Source organism: Capsicum annuum, chromosome 5, assembly GCF_002878395.1.
Source record: "Capsicum annuum cultivar UCD-10X-F1 chromosome 5, UCD10Xv1.1, whole genome shotgun sequence".
Classification (NCBI taxonomy): domain Eukaryota; kingdom Viridiplantae; phylum Streptophyta; class Magnoliopsida; order Solanales; family Solanaceae; genus Capsicum; species Capsicum annuum.
Window position 1 is genome coordinate 211,403,551 of NC_061115.1, and position 19,414 is coordinate 211,422,964.

The following is a 19,414-nucleotide window of genomic DNA, read 5'->3' on the forward strand; positions in this document are numbered from 1 at the left end:
TCATCTCGGTGTAAAGGCACCTCAATATCGGTTTCATGATTATTGGCACACAACATATCTTCAACTTCATCTTGCTGGTAAACATCTTCATTCAATGACGTGTCTAGTTCAACTTCAGGCACATTAAAAAAATCGCGAGGATTAGTTTTTACAACAACAAGCCAATCTTTATCGACCATGTCATTCAAATAGAAGACTTGTTCACACTGAGACACCAACACAAATGGCTCATTTGTATTCAAGACACAATGAGTATTCAAACTTGTAAAACCATATTTGTCAATCTTATATCCTCTTTCGAGGTGAGCCACATCCCACCAATGACACTTAAACAGATGAACTTTTCTATTTCCTGCATAACGTAACTCATAAATATCTTGTAATACACCATAATACTCCTTATTAAGGTCAGAAACATCTCCCCTCACAAGAACTCTGTTGTTCTGTGTTTTTCTCACAAGCTCTTTTGTTTGAAATCTAAATCCATTGATCATACATGTTGAATATCGATGTATCAATGGTTCTGGACCAACAGCTAAGCTTTTGAGCTCATCATTTGCACGTCCTTGGGAAAATAGTACAAATATCTACAGAAACAAACAATACTATTATCACTAATATAAGAAAATTGAATATATGCTAATATTTATTATGTCATTTAATTAGACACCTACGCGTGCACGAAACCAATCAATAAATCCATTGTCATTCACCCTATGAGCACGTGTTAAACCTTCTACTTTAATCTGTCTCATGTATTCCCTATATTTTGCATTAGTTGAGATTAACTAATTATATTAATATCAAATTATATTAGAATGAAAAAGAGACTTACTCCCTGTATTGTGAAATCTCATCACAATTTTGAAGCACATAAATACATGCTTGATTGAACTCATCATGAGGTAGCCTATTTCCTCCATCTGAAGCCCCTTTTGTTTGCCCACTATATTTAAAAATAGACATCTTACCATTTGACACAGATTTATCGTTATTTCAAGTTGATTTATTAAACTTAGTTGAGATGTTCTTTAAATATCGTGAACAGAACGTAAGGCTTTCCTCTGCCAAATACCCTTCGAAAATTGAACCTTCTGGACGACCTTTGTTGCGATTATGTGCTTTAAGCTCTCGCAAATACCTATAAAAAATTATCATTTAAATAATTATAGAATATTACATTTTAAATATATAGACATTTAATTTTAGAATGAGACAATACCTCTCAAAGGGTACATGTTTCTATATTGAATGGGTCCACCAAGTTTTGCCTCTCTTGCCAAGTGAATTGGCAAATGAATCATGACATCAAAGAACGTTGGAGGAAAAACCATTTCAAGTTTGCACAATATGATAGGAATTTCAGACTCTAGGATATCAAGATCCTCAATTCTCAGGCATTTAGAGTATAGATTCTTGAAAAACTTGCCTAATGCTATAATTAGTTCACAAACTTCCTTAGGAAATAAACCACGTATAGCTACTGGTAAAATATCTTGCAATAACACATGATGATCATGACACTTCAATCCATGTATCTTTTTCTCACGCACGTTAACACACCTAGAAATATTTGATGAAAAGGCATCGGGAACCTTCAAATTAGCTAAGAAATCGCATAACTTGAACTTCTCTTCAGGAGACAAAGCATAGCATGCAACCGGTAATATAATATACAAATAGTCACGCCAATATAATATACAATCATTCTTACATGCATCAATTTTGGTGTACCCCAAGCCGAGATCGGAAAGAACCTTTTTTGCTTCATAGAAAGACTTGGGTACGAATGACCCCTCAGGGAGAACCTCTATTAAAAAGTTCAACAGCTCATCCATCGATTTGTTGCTCCAATGGTTAAGGCACTTCAAGTGGAGTAATTTAACAACAAAAGACAGTTTTGAGACTTTTGTGCAACCAGGATAAAGTTTTGTCTGCGCATATTCTACCAATGTGTAAAACTTTTTTGCATGCACATTTGGATCTTTATTTCTCTCCCGAGAATTAGTATTATCATCCACATTTGTATGTCCATAAGCATCATGAATCATTCCAATAACATCATTATGTTCAATTTCATCATCTTCTACTTGATCACTACCAGCAGGATTAGAATTTTCACCGCTAATCAATACTTCTCCATGATAATCCCAAACTCTATAAGAATCCCAGAAGCCCTTATTCAACAAGTGTAGTCTTACATCAATTCTCATCTTAAACACAGTATTCCTACACTCCTTACAAGGACATCGAATAATAGTGCTCACCCCAGATTGACTGAACGCCCAATTAAGAAAGTTATCAACTCCATCTCTATATCTTTGGTCAGATCTATTCGAGATATCCAACCAACTTTAATCCATTCCTATATTTTCAATCATTAAAAAAATAATTTATTAATTAAAGATACAAGTATGACAACAATCAAAATAAATACAAGATCAAAGTGTATTGTAAATATCACAAAAAAGTTCAAAATCATAGAAACTGAGAAATAATGTATAATAGCCAACACATCGCCAGGCCTGTCAACATGATAATTTACTCTTAAAGAATATTATTAAACTACTGTTTGATCTACCGAATTTACTTCCAAGCACACAACCTGTGAAGTCAACTCCTAATAGTACTTATGTTTTTATTCTATTACTTAATTTTCTAATTGAACATAGGCCTTTTTCTCCATAATATTTTTTAATCATATGTCTGAAATTCTTGATGTTATTAATGTGGATCTATCATCCTTAGAAAATAAGGAGGCATGTTTATCATTCTTGAAAAATTCAAGGCTCAGATTTAGCTTTTTTATGAACATGAAAGAGAAAGAAACCAACATGTCATGGCTGCAGAAATGGTTTGCAAATGAATGCTATACCAGGTCGCCCCCCAAGACACGAGTAAGTTTTCTCCACACAGTTATGTAAATTTTTCAGAAAGCAGCATTTATCATCACAGCCTATTTTAAGGTGATTTATGAAGATCATGTCACTTGTTATCCTCAGTGATTACTTAATACAGATTTTATCCAGAAAAAGTATTTTCAACCATACAAAGACACCGTAACTAGTTAACCGAACACACATCACAATTTAGTGAAGCTCACAGACCATTCAAGATGATTTCCATAGAGAATATGATAAAGTTATAACAAACAGAAACTAATCACAAATGTAATTTTCTGGACAAACTAAAAAATAAAGTATACAATTTGATTTTAAATTATTATAGTTTCCTATACACAGGTGCAGGGGAAAAAGAATCAAGCATGCACTCATTAACATTTTGAGGAGTACGAGCAAGTTAGTATAGTGATTAGTCTAGAAGTACAAGGATGACGAGAAAAAATACTGGTGTGACAATTATAGTGCAGTGACTGTGGATATCAGTGGTGTAGTTAGAGTTGCACCGGAAGCTATAGAAGGTCTAGTCTCAGGGATCGTGCCTCCAACGTTTGAACTTAAGGCAATTGCCTACCCCTCCACCAAACCTAGAGTCATGATCTATAGACCTCCTAAAAAATGATCAGCAAGTTTGAGGGGCCGTCAATGTATTCGGTCATAGAAAAAAGACTTGAGGCTCAGATAAGTGACTAACCCAGGCAATGAATTCTGACACTGCCATGACTGCAAACCCGATAAAACGGGTTGCCCCGCCAAGATACAGGACTGAAACAACAATGACAGGTTCTATATTCTCAATAACAATCAATCATCACAGCCCTATTATTTTCATTCCATTCTATTGTTATATGGTTTTGTTGTTGCTTTGCCAACGCAGCCTCTGAGAAATAGAGTATAACAGCCAACACATCGTCAAGACTCTCAACGTGATAATTAACTATTAAAGAATATTATTAAAATACTGTTTGATCAGCAAGATTCACTTCTAAGAACACAACCTGTGAAGTCAACTCCCAACAGTAACTATGATTTCTTCTGTTAATTAATTTTCTAATTGAACACTGACCTTCTTCTCCGTAATATATTTTAGTCATATGTCACGGGTAAGATTTCTACATACGGTGATGTAGATTGCCCGAAAAGAAGCATTCTTCATGACAACCCATTTTCAGGTGATTTGTGAAGATCTCGTCACTTCTTATGATTTATCCTCATTGATAAATAAATACAGATTTTATCCAAAAAAGTATTTTCAACCATACAAAGACACCGTAACTAGTCAACCGAACACACATCACAATTTAGTAAAGCTCACAGACTATACAAGATGACTTCAACAAAGCATATGATACAGTAATAGTCAAACAAACAGAAATTAATCAAAAATGTAATGTTCTGAACAAACTAAAAAATGAAGTATACAATGTGATTTTAAATTATTATAGTTTCCCATACGCAGGTGCAGGGGAAGAAGAATCAAACATGTACTCATTAACATTTTGAAAAGTACGAGCAAATTAGTATAGTGATTAGGCTAGCAGTACAGGGATGACGAGAAAAAATACTGGTGTGACAATTATAGTGCAGTGAATGAGGATATCGGTGTTGTAGTTAGAGTTGCACCGGAAGCCATAAAAGTTCTAGTTTCAGGGAATCGTTCCTCCAACCTTAGAACCCAAGGCAACTACCTACCCCTCTACCAAATCTAGAGTCATGATCTATAGACCTCCTAAAAAATGATCAGCAAGTTTGAGGGGCCGTCAATGTATTCGGTCATAGCAAAAAGTCTTGAGGCTCAGATAAGTGATTAACCCAGGCAATGAGTTTTCTGACACTGCCATGACTGCAAACCCGATAATACGGGTTGCCCCGCCAAGATACAGTCCTGAAACAACAATGTCAGGTTCTATATTTTCAATAACAATAAATCATCACAGCCTCATATTTTTCTTTCCATTCCATTGTTATATGGTTCTGTTGTTGCATTGCCAACGCAGCCTCTGAGAAATAGAGTATAACGGCCAACACATCGTCAAGACTCTTAATGCGATAATTAACTCTTAAAGAATATTATTAAAATACTGTTTGGTCTGCAAGATTCACTTCCAAGCGCACAACCTGTGAAGTCAACTCCCAACAGTACCTATGTTTTCTTCTGTTAATTAATTTTCTAATTGAAGATCAGCCTTCTTCTCCAATCTACATACATGCAATCACAATAATAATACCAAAAGGTCTACAAATTCAAAAATGAACTTTTAGCTTACCCAAATAAAGATAATGATAACTCACTGACAATTTTTAAAACCTAAAATTAACAAAATACAAAAAATAAATTAGTGAGAAACATAAATTGTATCTTCGGCTCTAACTCAAGAATTTTGAACTCGATTCCTTCGTCCTTCGACCTTACAAAATTCTGTTCCTACAGATTTTCAAATAGATTAAAGAAATTGCACATGCAATCTAAAAAATTACATATATATCCAAAAGGGTTTTAACGGCATACCTTGGAGCACAAACTTTGATAACCTTATTTGAGAAAAAATAAAAATTTCTAGGAAAGAGATATCCAGTTCCTGCAAAAAATTGAGTTAATAGAATTGCATGTGAAAATAAAAAATGCATATACACAAAGAAATCAATTTGAGAAATAACTTTAGAAAATACTATTTCAGTAAAGAGGAAATTTTTTAGGCATTTCATCTAACAGATTAACCTAACCCATTTAAGAAATTTGAGATTTGAGCAAAGTTTTAACCAACAAACCTAAAAAATTTCAGCCAACCCATGTAGAAAATTTTGTTTCTTCAATGGGTTTGAGATCTTGCTTGAGAAAAATGATGAAATGGTTCAACAGAGAGACGATGAAGGTTAGCAAAGACGATGAAGGTTAGCTTGAGCTTCAGAAGAGAGAGAGGCTGAAAGAGAAAAGAAATTTTCTTTCTTTTTTAATTGACTGAAAAGTATATGCATACTAGAAGTTTCCTATTCCTAAATTTTTAAAAAATAAAATAAATTACCTTTAGTGGCGACGTTGTCGCAACAACATTAATTCAGAGACGACATTTTATTAGTTGTTGCTATAAAAATTGGAGCGAAAATTTTATTATTAGCGGGAACAGAAATTTTTATTATAGTGACAACTATCAGAGGCGACAAAAATTATCCGACGCTAAAATATGATGTATTGCAGCGATAATAAATGTCGCCACTAAATGATATGTTTTTGCAGCAACAATTTGAGTTGCCATTAATTGTCGCCACTAGAAATCAGATTTCTTGTAGTGAAAAACATGCAATAAATATTTTGAAAGACCTTCATGCCGTTTATATTTTAAATAATTTTATAAAATTGAACTCACTAAATTGAAGTACACGCGCGAGGTACGTATGTCTTCACTAGTATATAGTAAGTGTATGTGTGTGTGTATATATATATATATATCAATGGGTTTGGAGGATAATTTTGTCATTTTATGTCTTTTTCCCAAAGTAAATGATAGTGGGATTATTTATACCACCCAGAGCATGACATAACTTATCCCGGTACTATTTGTTAATTTCGAGATAAGTTATCTCAAATTTGAAACCAAACAAGGCATCAAAAATTTTATTCTGAAATTATTATTTTATTTCGAGTCTATGTATATTAATACGTTCCACCAACCGACCCCCATAGTGTACACATTCATCATAGATTAAAAAAAGATTCAATTACTATATCTAATTATTTATTAGTACAGGATTTCTCAGTATTTGTTTCATATTTTCATGAACAATACAGCTGAGCCTGAGGGTAGGTTGACGCGTATAGAATGTTTAAGTGAAATGATTTTGAATGGACGAAGAAAATATTATCAAAATAAATAATTAAATTAAACATGTTCTAGGCAGCAACAATCTATATGACAAAGAAATCAATAATATATTTAAAAATTACTAAATTAAGAAAAAAAGAAAAAAAAATATTGATCTTTGAGTTATGACTTTATTTCGGTTTTGATCATCTAAATTAAATATATTTAACCTTCAATTATTTCAAACATATGTACTGTCATAATATGTGGGTGTATGGAGATTCTGAAACTTTATGTTATTTGCCAAATTAATGCTTAACTTATTGATGTCAAAACTTTTTATGATTGATTGATCAAAATTTCATAATTTTTTATAAAAAGAAATAGAAAAATAATTTTTCTAATGAAAATAGAAAAAAAAAATCATGAAAAACATTTCCGTTCATACCAAACGCACCCTAAAAGATATGCACATTGTGCTGGATTAGATTCATATTTTATTGATTTTCTTTTTGTTTCTCGTCCCATGTCTGATATTTATTTTAGGGTTCATCAATTCAAAGACCAAAAAATTTCACTTTAAAAAATAAAGTGTATTTCTTACAAAAGATGGCTCCATATATGAATTAATCAAGTTAGGTCAAAGACATCGATAAGCACTCAAACTTGTTGTCAAAATTTACTTAGACACCTAGACTAAGGTTTGTTCCTATCAGACTCCTAAACCCCCCACATTTTGTTCCAATTGAGCCTTTTTTTCCCTATCAGCAAAATGCTCAAAGTGTGTGTTGCACACACGCGATGACGTGGCAAAACGAGCTAATTGGAAGCTGACACATGGCATTGTGGGTCCAATAATTATTTAAAATTAATTATAATTTTTTTTAAAAAGTATATAAAAATGGCATTGAGGAAAATATTAAAAAATAATTCTAAAATTATTTAAAAAATAAAAATAAAAAAATGATTATTTAAAAAAAATTATAAATTTTTTTAAAAAATGAAATAAATTATTAAAAAATTATTTTTAAAAAAAATTAATTATTAAAAATAATTAGAAAATTTTTTAAAAAATGAAAATAAAAAATGGCATTGAGGATATAAATTATGAAAAAATAATTATAAAATTATTTAAAAATAAAAAATTGATTATTTAAAAAAATATAAATTTTTTTAAAAATGAAATAAATTATTAAAAAATTATTTTTAAAAAATAATTATTAAAAAAAAATTATAAAACTTTTTAAAAAATAAAAATAAAAAATTACGTTGAGGATCCAAATTATGAAAAAATAATTATAAATTATTTAAAAATAAAAATAAAAACTTATTATTTAAAAGAAATTTTAAAATTTTTAAAAATAAAAATAAAAAATTACATTGAGGATCCAAATTATTAAAAAATAATTATAAAATTATTTAAAAATAAAAATTAATTATTAAAAAGAAATTATAAAAATTTTTAAAAGATGAAAATAAAACTCCCCCACCTACCCTCAGCCCCCCCCCCCCCCAGTTCATCTGCTTCCCTTCCCCCTACCCCCAGCTCGTCTTCCCCCCCTCCCCGCCACCCCGACATATTACAAGAAAAAACCTTAATTTTCTTCTTAGCTTGATAATTAGTTTCCACCATATTCATGTCAACAAAATAGCAGCAATGGGGCGGGGTGAGGTACTATGAAACGATGAAGACGCAGAGTGGGATAGGGATATGAAACGATGAATAATATGTTGAAAATCCAACAATTCAAATGTAGCAAACTTTCATTTTTTCCGACACTCTAATGGCGGAAAAGAATAAGAATAACAACAAAATTTTTGTAAATCAAATTCAAAAGTAAAAACAAGAAAGAAGAAAAAGTAGAAAAAATGGTATAAGAATTAAGTTTAGCAAAAAAAAAAAATGAAGAAGAAGAATGGTGAAGAAGATGAAATGGAGAGACAAAAAAAATGAGTCCAGGGGTATCAGATGGGGTGTGGTTTAAATTGTGTTTTATTAAAAAAAAAAATTGGGGGTCCTCTAATGTTTTTTGTTTTATTAAAAAGTTTTTTTGGGGCCTTTGGTGTTTTAAAAAAAAATTGTTATTAAAATTTTTTTGGGGCTTTTAACGCCACTTAACATCTTTTTATTTGTAAATTAGTAAAAAAAATGTTCCTCACGTGCCTCCCACGATGGCATTGCAGGCGCAGTGCCACATAGGTAAAAAATGCCCAATTAAAATAAAATGTGGAGAGTTTAGAGATCTGATAAGAACAGATCTTAATTTAGATGTTTAAGTAAATTTTGATAATAATTTGAGTTTCTATCGATGCGAGCATCAATTTATCATGAGCTTATACGAAGTGCATTGGAACGTGCTCTCCTAAGTGCATGTTACATCAATCATGGACTATGACATGTTTTAAACAAATGACATGATACTTACTGGTTAGTAAGGATTATATATTCGACTCCAATTTTTTTTGAATTAAAATAATAATTACTATAATGGCGTCAGACTCTCAATTTTGAACCCAACAAGTAACACGACAGTAAATTCATATCTCAAAATTCAAACCCTTAATGTTTGATTAGAGATGAAAAACTCTTACCATTCCAGCACAATCATTAATAATCAGAGTTGCATAATATCATCCCTATCAAGGTTAAATTTAAGTAAAATTTAACTTGCACTTGGAAAAAAAAAGAGATGAAGAATATCTATTTTATAGAGGGATAAAACAAAAAAATTGTGAAAACCTATTTATAATCAACTTGGGTGAGATCGGCTTTAGCCGAGCTGATCATGAGGAGCATTACTAGTCGAAGCGCCCGAAAGTAAGTCAGCTAAAGCACTCATGGCTCGAATTTGCATCTCTAGAGCCGCTATATAATCAGTGGCTTCTTCAAGAACTACCGGCAACGGCTGTTCCCGGCAGCCGGGAACAATATGGCTCAGAACCCGAGCCTTTTTTTGGAAAGCCGGTAAATACTTCATTCTCGGCTTCAACATACTGGCTCTCGGCTTCTTAGGAAGCCGGATAGTTGGGGAGGCAGCTATTTTCTGCCTCTGAGATAGCCTTTTGATGAACTTGAGCTTGAGCCGGTTTGTTAATATGGCTCGGCTCCATCTGGACCGTCCTTTAGCCGCTATGGCTAGGACTCTGTCTGCCACTTTGCGGACAGCTCGGTCCCCTTTGGGAGCCGATGAGCTGGTTTGCGCTTGGTGTAGTGCTTTGAGTAGCTTGTAAGAATACACTTGTTGTTGGGATTGGGAATTCCACTCAGTAATATTAGAATCGCGATTGTTATTATTGTTGTTGCTGATGTTGTTGTGGTTGATAATATTATTTTGATTTTGATTTTTTGAGCTTGAACTTCTTTTCTTCTTTTTCCTTCTTGCTAAAATTGATCTGTCTGAGGAAAATGTCATTGGATTCTTCGTCAGCATTGAAGCCATGCCCTGTAGATTTAGTCACATAAGGTACTCAACTAAGCAAATTTGAAAAACAGAAAAAATCTTGGAATGAAATGAGAATGGTAAAAGAATTTGAGCAAGATTAGGTGATTTGATACCCAATTCTAATAACATCGAAAATTAAGGTTGACAAAGAAAATGATGTCATAAAACAAGTGATCAATCACAAAATTGCATTTGTACCTGATAAATAGGAGTAATAGTGTTGCAAAAGTTATTTCTATAACAACTTTTATGATATGATTGATAATTTGGAAAACCAAGACAGAGAGGAAGAAGAAAGGTTTGGTCTAGTGTAGTTAAAAGGAATTAATGGACAGCACACCCTGGCTGCTTTTTAAAGGCAAGTTTTTATTTCGCACTCTCGTGTTTGGTATTCGTATTGAAGTTCTACTAATTTGAATTCGCACTGAATAAGACTTATTTCCTAGCAAATATTCTTCCGTATCCAAAACTTAAACTCGAGACTTTTAATTAAGGAAGAACAACTCATCCTTGCATCACATCCTTTGGTGATTTTTAAAGGCAAGCCAGTTGGGGCAAGTGCTAATATATGCTTTCAATTTGATGTTGTTATTTGTGTGAATATTTTATATTGATATAGCAAAATATTAGTATAACATAGTGTGAAAATCAATTGATTGTACTACTTTAACCTGGTAGACGAAAGACAAATTTTAAACTATATATTCAATGTATTAATTTGATTGGGCTCAAAATTTAATCAAAATAAAAATGTTTGAATCTAATAATTCAAAGCTAAAAGTGTATATAGCATACCAAATCTTTATGATTTAAAATATGTCATGTCATTCATAAATTTATTTATAAATTTGGTTAAAATTCATAATTTTTATTTTTTTAAAATTACAAAATGAAAATTCAAACTCTACCTCCACCGCAAAACTTATTTTCTGCAATATAATTGTTTCTATATATATATATATAATATAAAACTATTGGTTTTTTCAGAGGGATTATTTATGCTTTTTTTTTTTTTTGGGTGGTGGACACTTGTGCTCCATAATTTCTGTAACGGCACCGCAAACTGTCCCTCCATGATTTCTATAGGACATATCTTCCTACATCTAATCATGATGCCTATTTCTTTTTTTTTTTTTTTTAAATATCAAGTTATATATGACCTGAAAGTGACGGATTCAAGCCTTTACTAGAAATGAAATGTAAGTCTGCATGCAATATATCCTTATGGTAAGATTTTTTTTTGAATCTTGTACAAAACAAAAGTTTTAATACACTGTATTATCCCTTTATATATATATATATATATATATATATATATATATATATCTAACAAAGTATAACATATTTATATATCCATATTGTTAGTATAATTTAATAATCGTAAAAATTACTAATTACATACTTGTCATAAGTATAACATATTTATATACTCATATGTATCAGATGTTTAAATTTGACCTTAGCTGGTAAGCTCACTACAATTTTAAAAATGCATATTTAGACATTTTAATTTGATCTCAACTGACAAGTAAACACTTTAAATCGTCATCATGTATTATGCATCGAGGACACGAACACTGACATGACATATAAATTTCAAAGATATATATAGAGGATCATTTTATAAGCTGGGACTATTCAATTGATATAGTGAAGACGAGCTGAAGGTATTTACTTACTGAGTAAGGCCAAGTTTGAACGTATATTTCTATAATATGCTGAGAAATTATTACGATTACTATATAAGTGATACAACTTCTCTTGTTCAACCTTAAAAAATCGTATATATATTTTTTAAAACTGTGGCCATGCATGTAATATGAGTAGATCATGCAATTCACATGGAGCAGTTACATTTTACTGAGGACATGACTCTATATAGGAAGGTATGGAGGACGCCAATTAGGTTAGACGACCAGAGCATGTGGCTGGGTCGTAGTCAGTAGTTAATAGAGCTTTGGGATAGCCGGACCCGTAGTCTTAAGGCTAGGTTCTAGGTTGGAGCTGCTAGTAGGAGGGTATGGGGGTAGGGGTGCCTTTGGTTCGTTAGTGTAGGGGTATTACTTTGTAGGTGTCTTATTTCTGTTATTCCATCTTGTTTCATCTTATATTACGAATTTGTTTATTATTCTTAGTCTTGAGCCGTGGGTCTATCAAAAACAATCTTTTATTTTTCTAAAGGTAGTGGTATGGACTGCGTATATTTTACCCTTTTCAGACCTTATTATGTGAGAATACATTGGGTTTGTTTTTATAGTATTAGTTAGTTTATTCTAAAAGAAATAAAAAAATTTAAAAATAATAGAAATGAAAAACAACTTGATGTCCACTCATAGTGGTGAGACCCAGCTGTTCCATTGCTAGAAATTTTATAGTACCAGCAACTTTATTACGTTACTACTACAATTTTGTTAACCTAGTAATAGAGATGGATTGAGAGTTTTAACTCATGAGTTTGATTCGAATTTTTATTAAAATTCTTTTGTTTACTTAAATTATAAATAATGATTGTATTTAGTAATAAATTAATAAATTTTTTAATATATAAATGAGTTTGAGTTTAAGTTAAAACTATTGAGTTTGAATGAATGTCTTTTGTGTTCTAGGTTGTTGACTTTAGCATCAAGGGTGGAGTTAGGGTGTCGCAAGGGGATTCAGATGAACCTAATTCGTCGATGTTATAGTTTTTGTTCTTTTTTAATTAGATTAGGTATAGAGAAAAGGAAACGGGGAGACGGTTATAAAGTAGAAAATTGAATTCTCACCGAGAAAATAAAAGATCATGCAGTCAACCGGTTGCTAAAATTTTTGATATTTCGATACTATACTTTTTTTAATTTTTTCTCATATATCTACTTTTTTATATTGAATTTTTGTTAGTGAAAATTCTGATTTCACTATTGATCGCACATTTTGAAATTATGACGTTCTTAAAAGTTCAAAAATTAATTAATTATGTCAAAGTAAACGATGAATTGAAGCGACATAAACAGTAATGACAAAAATAATATGTTGAATGGAGGCATGATTAGTACTTTGGTTTAAAATAATTGTATAAAACATTTGCTGTAATCATGATCCTAATCCACAATCTCAAACCAAATCATTGGTACCCATGTGTATTTCCTTAACTTTATCAAGGCATAATCTATAGATAAACATTTTTATTCGTGTCTCAATTAATCATTGAAAACTTTAATTTTTAATATACAATATCAAGATGTTTTAACTTGTCTTCACATGTTAATTAATTATTTAGATATTTTTAAAACTTCTGTGTTACGTCAATGTCAATATTAAGTGTCCACAAACTAGAACACATAATATACACAGGGAAAGAAAAAATAACAAGATTTTATTTAAGATAAGTAGGAAGGTTTAATAATCAATTACTATTAAATTAAAGTGTAACCGTTCACTCTCAAAAATTGAAGTGATTGCTTTTACATATCAATCAATTACAATATATATCTATATAAAGGAGAAACTTGGGGCTGCTAATGTGGCATACCTAAGAATCAAGGAATGTCATTTATCTTTTATTTAATTTTTTTGAGCTTTATTTTAAATTTTTTTCTTATTTATAAATTTATAAAATACTATTAATTAATGATACTAAAGTGTTTAAAATCATTATCTCATTAATCATGTCCATTTATAATATTCATTAAAAAGTATACATATTCAAGAAAATGAAAGATGAAAAGATCAAAAATTATTCATTTTCTAAAGCTGATTTATTCTTGGCTTATAAAATAAGAAAGATTTTAGTATTTGTGACCAACAACAATGTCATTCTTAACTTTACTTCTTTTCTTCTTCTTTGAAATGTGATTTTTTTAACAAAAGTGAAAGAAAAAAGTCATGTAATAATCTTTTTTCCAACAATAATGAGATCCTCAACATTGCATCATCTTCTTCTTCTTTAAAATGTGATTTCTTTAACAAAAGTGAAAGAGAAAGGCTATGTAATAACTTTTTTTCTCTTAAACACAGTCTTTTTGACAAGATGTTGCACTGTAATTTTTCCTCTAAGGAGATATATATTACAAAAAAAAATTATTGAATTGAGAAATATATAAGAAAAGTGATGATGTTTCAAGGTGCAAGAAGAATTATTTGGAGAAAGAAATTGGAAGGTGCAAGAAGAATTATTTGGAGAAAAGAAATTGAAAATAAAATATTGCATTGTAATTCATCTTATAAAGAGATATATACTGAGAATTGAAAGTTGATTTTGGATGAGAATTTATAAGAAAAGTGGTGGTTGTTTCAGGGGCAAAAAGTATTATTTAGAGAGAAAATTAATTTATTTGGGGAGTTTATACCAAATTATGAGAAGAACAAGGAGAAGTTTATTTTGTAATTTAATTTAAAAGTTGTCAAAATTAGTGCTAATTATTTCTTTCCATTTCGTTGTTATTCATTTCTTTTTTACCTTTCCAAGTTTATCTTGTAATTTAATTAAAAGTTGTCAAAATTAGTGCCAATTATTTCTTTCCATTTCGTTGTTATTCATTTCTTTTTTTTTTTTTTAACTTTTCCTTAAAATATTTTTTACTGGGAATTGAAAGCTGATTTTGGATGAGAAATTATAAGAAAAGTGATGGTTGTTTGAAGGGCAAAAAGAATTATTTAGAGAAAAAATTAATTTATAGAGTTCATATCAAATTATGAGAAGAACAAGGAGAAATTTATTTTGTAATTTAATTTTGCCAAAATTAGTGTTAATTATTTCTTTCCATTTAGTTGTTATTCATTTCTTTTTTTACCTTTCCTTAAAATATTTCTTTTTCATTTTTCCTTATGTATCTCCATTTAAAATTAATATCCACAACTTAAATTTAGAATATAATAGATGACAGTGCATGGTCAATTATTGTAATCTTCTTACCTTTTAGATTTACACAAAATAAATTTATGGATATCTATCCATATTAATTAAAATATATTTTAATTATTCATTATTCTTTATCAATAGCTGAGTACGTAGATAAGGTGATATGACATCTCTTTATGATAAAGAAATTATTTTTTATTTTTAATTATTTTATTTTAAAAATTATATCCACAACTCACACCTTTTTATCTTCATAAAGACGACAATTTAAAAGATAGAGTATCATTTTTTTACTAACAAGAATAGAATATTATTTATGATCAAATTTAAAATGAACTGAAGGAAAGATATTCTCTGCTATATGCTTGGCGCTTGCAAAGATAACTAATTAATGGACATCTATTTATTTTACTACGCATTATTTTTACAATATTTATTTATTCTCATAGTGCCTTATATTTTCTTATGTTAATATGGAACTAATGTTGTCTTATCTTGCCTTATTTATTCTTCTATTGCCTTATGTGATTCCCACACGGTGTTAATGTTAATATGAAATTAATATGGAATTAAAACTGATCAAATTAATGATGGTCTATTTACTTTCCTTAATTACCTTATGTTAATATGAAAATCAATGTAGTAATAGTTGTTATTTAAGTGGTAGTCTCTTCATTTTTAAATAAACGTTTTTTGACTTGGATAATTTTTAATAAATTGCCCACTTTAGAAAATTATAAATAATTTCATTAATTTATTATTAATTAAATTTATATCTTTTTAAATTGACAATTATTACTATGTTGAAACTCAAGGGCATCTATGATCAAAATATTTTTAAAGATATAAACTACATTTATTTAGGAACAAAGTCACAACTTAAAACAAACACTTATAAAAGAATCAAGGAAAATAATTAAATTTCACTGCATATAAATATTAAAATATGAAAAGTTATGACATTTAATAACATTTTACCATATCAGCTCAATGACATATAAATATACTTACTCCGTCCATTTTAATTATTCAATATACTAAAACTAAATGTTCTGTTAAAAAAAAATGACTTACTTTTCTTTTTAGTACGTTTCAAAAATAATGATATTCTTTCCTTTTTAGTGCGTTTCAAAAAGAATGATTCTTTTCCTTTTTAACAACATTTTAATTTTAATTTTTCACGTGATATGTTTAAGACCACAAAATTTAAGGATATTTTGGTACATTTAACATAATTTTGATTTAAAAAAAAAAAACTTTGTATCATGTTAAACTAATTCTTTTTAAAATAGAAAGAGTAATAATATACTTTAGTTAACACTTCAAAGTATTTTAAACTTGAACCAAATTTTTTTTAAAATATTATAAAATCTAATTCGCGAGAAGCGCGAGCAAATTCACTAGTGTATATATATAGGAGGATTTTAGTCCATCCTATATGGCATGCCTTAAAAGTCTTCATTGCTATTTATCTTTTTTGTAGTGTTTTTGAACATTAATTGAGTTTTCTCCACATTTTAAAATTCTTTTTGGGCTTCTAAAATATCTTTTAGTCCATGACCAATACCCCAGTTGGTCTTATACATGTGACCCGCTATCAGAAAAAGAATTGCAATAGCTAAATGGTGATGGGCAATATCAGTCAGTAATATATCTAATTAAAAATAATAAGTAGTGGACTTAAATAGCAATTAATAATAGTACTATAATGAAAAAGCTATTCCTCATGTTAATGTAATCGAAGAAAGAGAACCAGGAGGTTACATAATCAACATTTATTTCATTTAATAATAGTACTATAATGAAAAAGCTATTCCTCATGTTAATGTAATCGAAGAAAGAGAACCAGGAGGTTACATAATCAACATTTATTTCATTGCAATTTTAAAATAAAGAGAATTTGAAGAGTTTATTAAATAAATTTAATTTAGACTAAAATCACTGAATCAATTTAATGCAAATGAATTTTATCTACAAAAAGGTTCATGCTATAAAATGAACAGCAAAACGAAACTTTTTCTAAGGTTACTCAAAAATTATTTTTTTGTCTTGAATGTTGCGCTTTGATTTGTATGTGTTTTGTGACTCTTTATATTATGAACATATCATTGGTTGCTATATGTAATGCTAGAATTATAGAAACATATGAAAAGAAGTTGCTACATGATGGTATTGTAATATACTTATATTGGTTGAAAAAGAAATTCTCAAAAGCTATTGTTCAAAGATGAGCAACCTTTCTTGGTTCCTTTTGAACTTAATTACTTAGTATCTTGCATGTGTAACAGTTTTTTCTGTTTTCGCGCGACCCTCCATGTCCACTCCAATGATTTTCTTTTTTTTTGCACTTTGTTATTTTTCTAGATTGGATAGGTTTTCTTACATGTATTATTCTTGTAAAAACAATATTTTCATATACTTTATGATGATTTTATTTTACTATTGAAATATTTTGTATTATACATGAAGAAATTAATGAGATCCACTTATAATGTATCCATATTATTATGTTATGTTGGTATTTTTTGCAGTCCTAATGCATCAATGAAATTTGTAATAAAAGATTAACCAATTAGTGTGACATATTTCTTTGACTCTTGATAGAATATTCTACTTTTATATAAATCCTTGATAAAAATTTTAATCCATGAAAATGAGTAGTAAGAGTGTTCAGTGAATAGAGAGATATTCAATTATGTATTGGAGTGGAGTACGAATTGAATTACTCTAGATAGCTAATTCTCTATTGTACGAAGTGAATTACTTTAGATAGTCAATTCTCTATTGAATTTTTAAGTGAATATAAACTGTCATATTTGTTGAAGTAGTTTAGTTAAATATTTCTTGATTTCTACTCAATAATTATAACTTAGTTATTAGGGTATAAGAGTAAAAAAAAAAAATACATCTTCAATCATCGGTATTTTAAGAGTTGTGCCAAATGTAAAGGGGCTAAGTATTTTGAAACGCCGAAAGTACTTATATAGAATTAAAAAGCCACTACCCGTTTTCAAGTTCTTCATATTTGACTTTTATTTTGGTATATTTGTGCATTCAATGAGTCGATAAAGTTGTTTGATTTGACAAAAATTTTAATTTTATTAGGATAATCTCATGGTTTGACTTGAAGTATCTAAATCTAAAATTTCCTTTGCAATAATTCTTGTTTTTGTTATATCTTTTTAAAGTCTTTTTTTTTTTCGTGAAAATAAAGTTTGAGTTCATATTTAGGATACAAATTTATTTGCAGTTTTATGAAGGTGAAATTCTTACTAAATAAATCTTAAATATCTTTTGAATATGCAGATTATATATGGAGCCACATCTAAATTACTTGATTTGGTTTAAATGATCGTTTACCGTGATAAATGATTGACATAATTACCTAGAGTACGAAAATTATTTAGTCAAAAGTCTTACATTATCTCTTCCAACCTTTATATGATACCTCTTTTTGATGAAGAAATACAATTATCTTTTTTTTTTTTTTTTTGAGCTTTTCTCTATTTTTCCTTCGCTTCTGTGCTTTACTATGTGTTTGTGTGGTATCTTGTGCCTTGAGTCGGGGGTCTATCGGAAACAGCCTTTCTACTTCTTCAGAGGTAGAGGTATGGATTGCGTACATCTTACCCCCCCAGACCCCACTAGGTGGGAATACACTGGGTTTGTTGTTGTTGTTCTCTATTTTTCCTTCGTTAATGTGCTATGGTCCTTTTAACTTTCTTGATTATATTAATTATATAATATTGACAAACTAAGGTGTAAACTATAATAGTCTTTATTTTTATTGCTCCAGCAAATATTTTATTATCATAACCTCTAAAATAATTAATATTCATGACATTATTGATATTCATAATGTAATCCTATAAATAGAGACATTGTAAGATTTTGTATAAATGGTCATCAATCTTATAAGTTGTTATGTTTTCGATGCTTATTATATTCATGCTTTATCTTGATCCGAGGAATAAAATGAAAACTATTGAATGATGATCAATAATAAACTATTGAATGTTGACAAATTAAGGTCATATCTTTAAATTTCTTTAATGTAAACTATAATAGTCTTTATTTTTATTGCTCCCGCAATATTTTACTATCATAACCTCTAAGATAATTAATATTCATATTCATGACGTTATTGATATTCATATTGTAGTCCTATAAATAGAGACATTGTAAGATTTTGTATAAATGGTCATCAATCTTATAAGTTGTTATGTTTTCGATGCTTATTATATTCATGCTTTATCTTGACCCGAGGAATAAAATGAAAACTATTGAATGATGATTAACTTGTAAAAGTGGATGAGACGAGATGGGAAGATTGTATATCGCTTTCATATTTTTTCCTTCTATTTCTAAAGATTAAGGCCATAAGAATGATGTTGCATTATTTTTTTGTTTGTTCTCTTTATTTTGTATTTT

General features: G+C 29.5%; 1 protein-coding gene across 1 annotated transcript; it reads right to left on the minus strand.

Annotated features, from left to right (window-relative positions):
- Positions 1 to 9,388: 9,388 nt before the first annotated feature.
- On the minus strand, positions 9,389 to 10,487 carry LOC107872647 (transcription factor bHLH147). The gene is made up of 2 exons (XM_016719282.2): positions 10,342 to 10,487; positions 9,389 to 10,143 (listed from the first exon to the last, which is right to left on the minus strand). Exon 2 carries the CDS (start codon positions 10,138 to 10,140, stop codon positions 9,472 to 9,474), a length of 669 nt encoding a protein of 222 aa, XP_016574768.1. The 5' UTR covers positions 10,141 to 10,143; positions 10,342 to 10,487; the 3' UTR covers positions 9,389 to 9,471.
- Between the last annotated feature and the right edge of the window lie 8,927 nt (positions 10,488 to 19,414).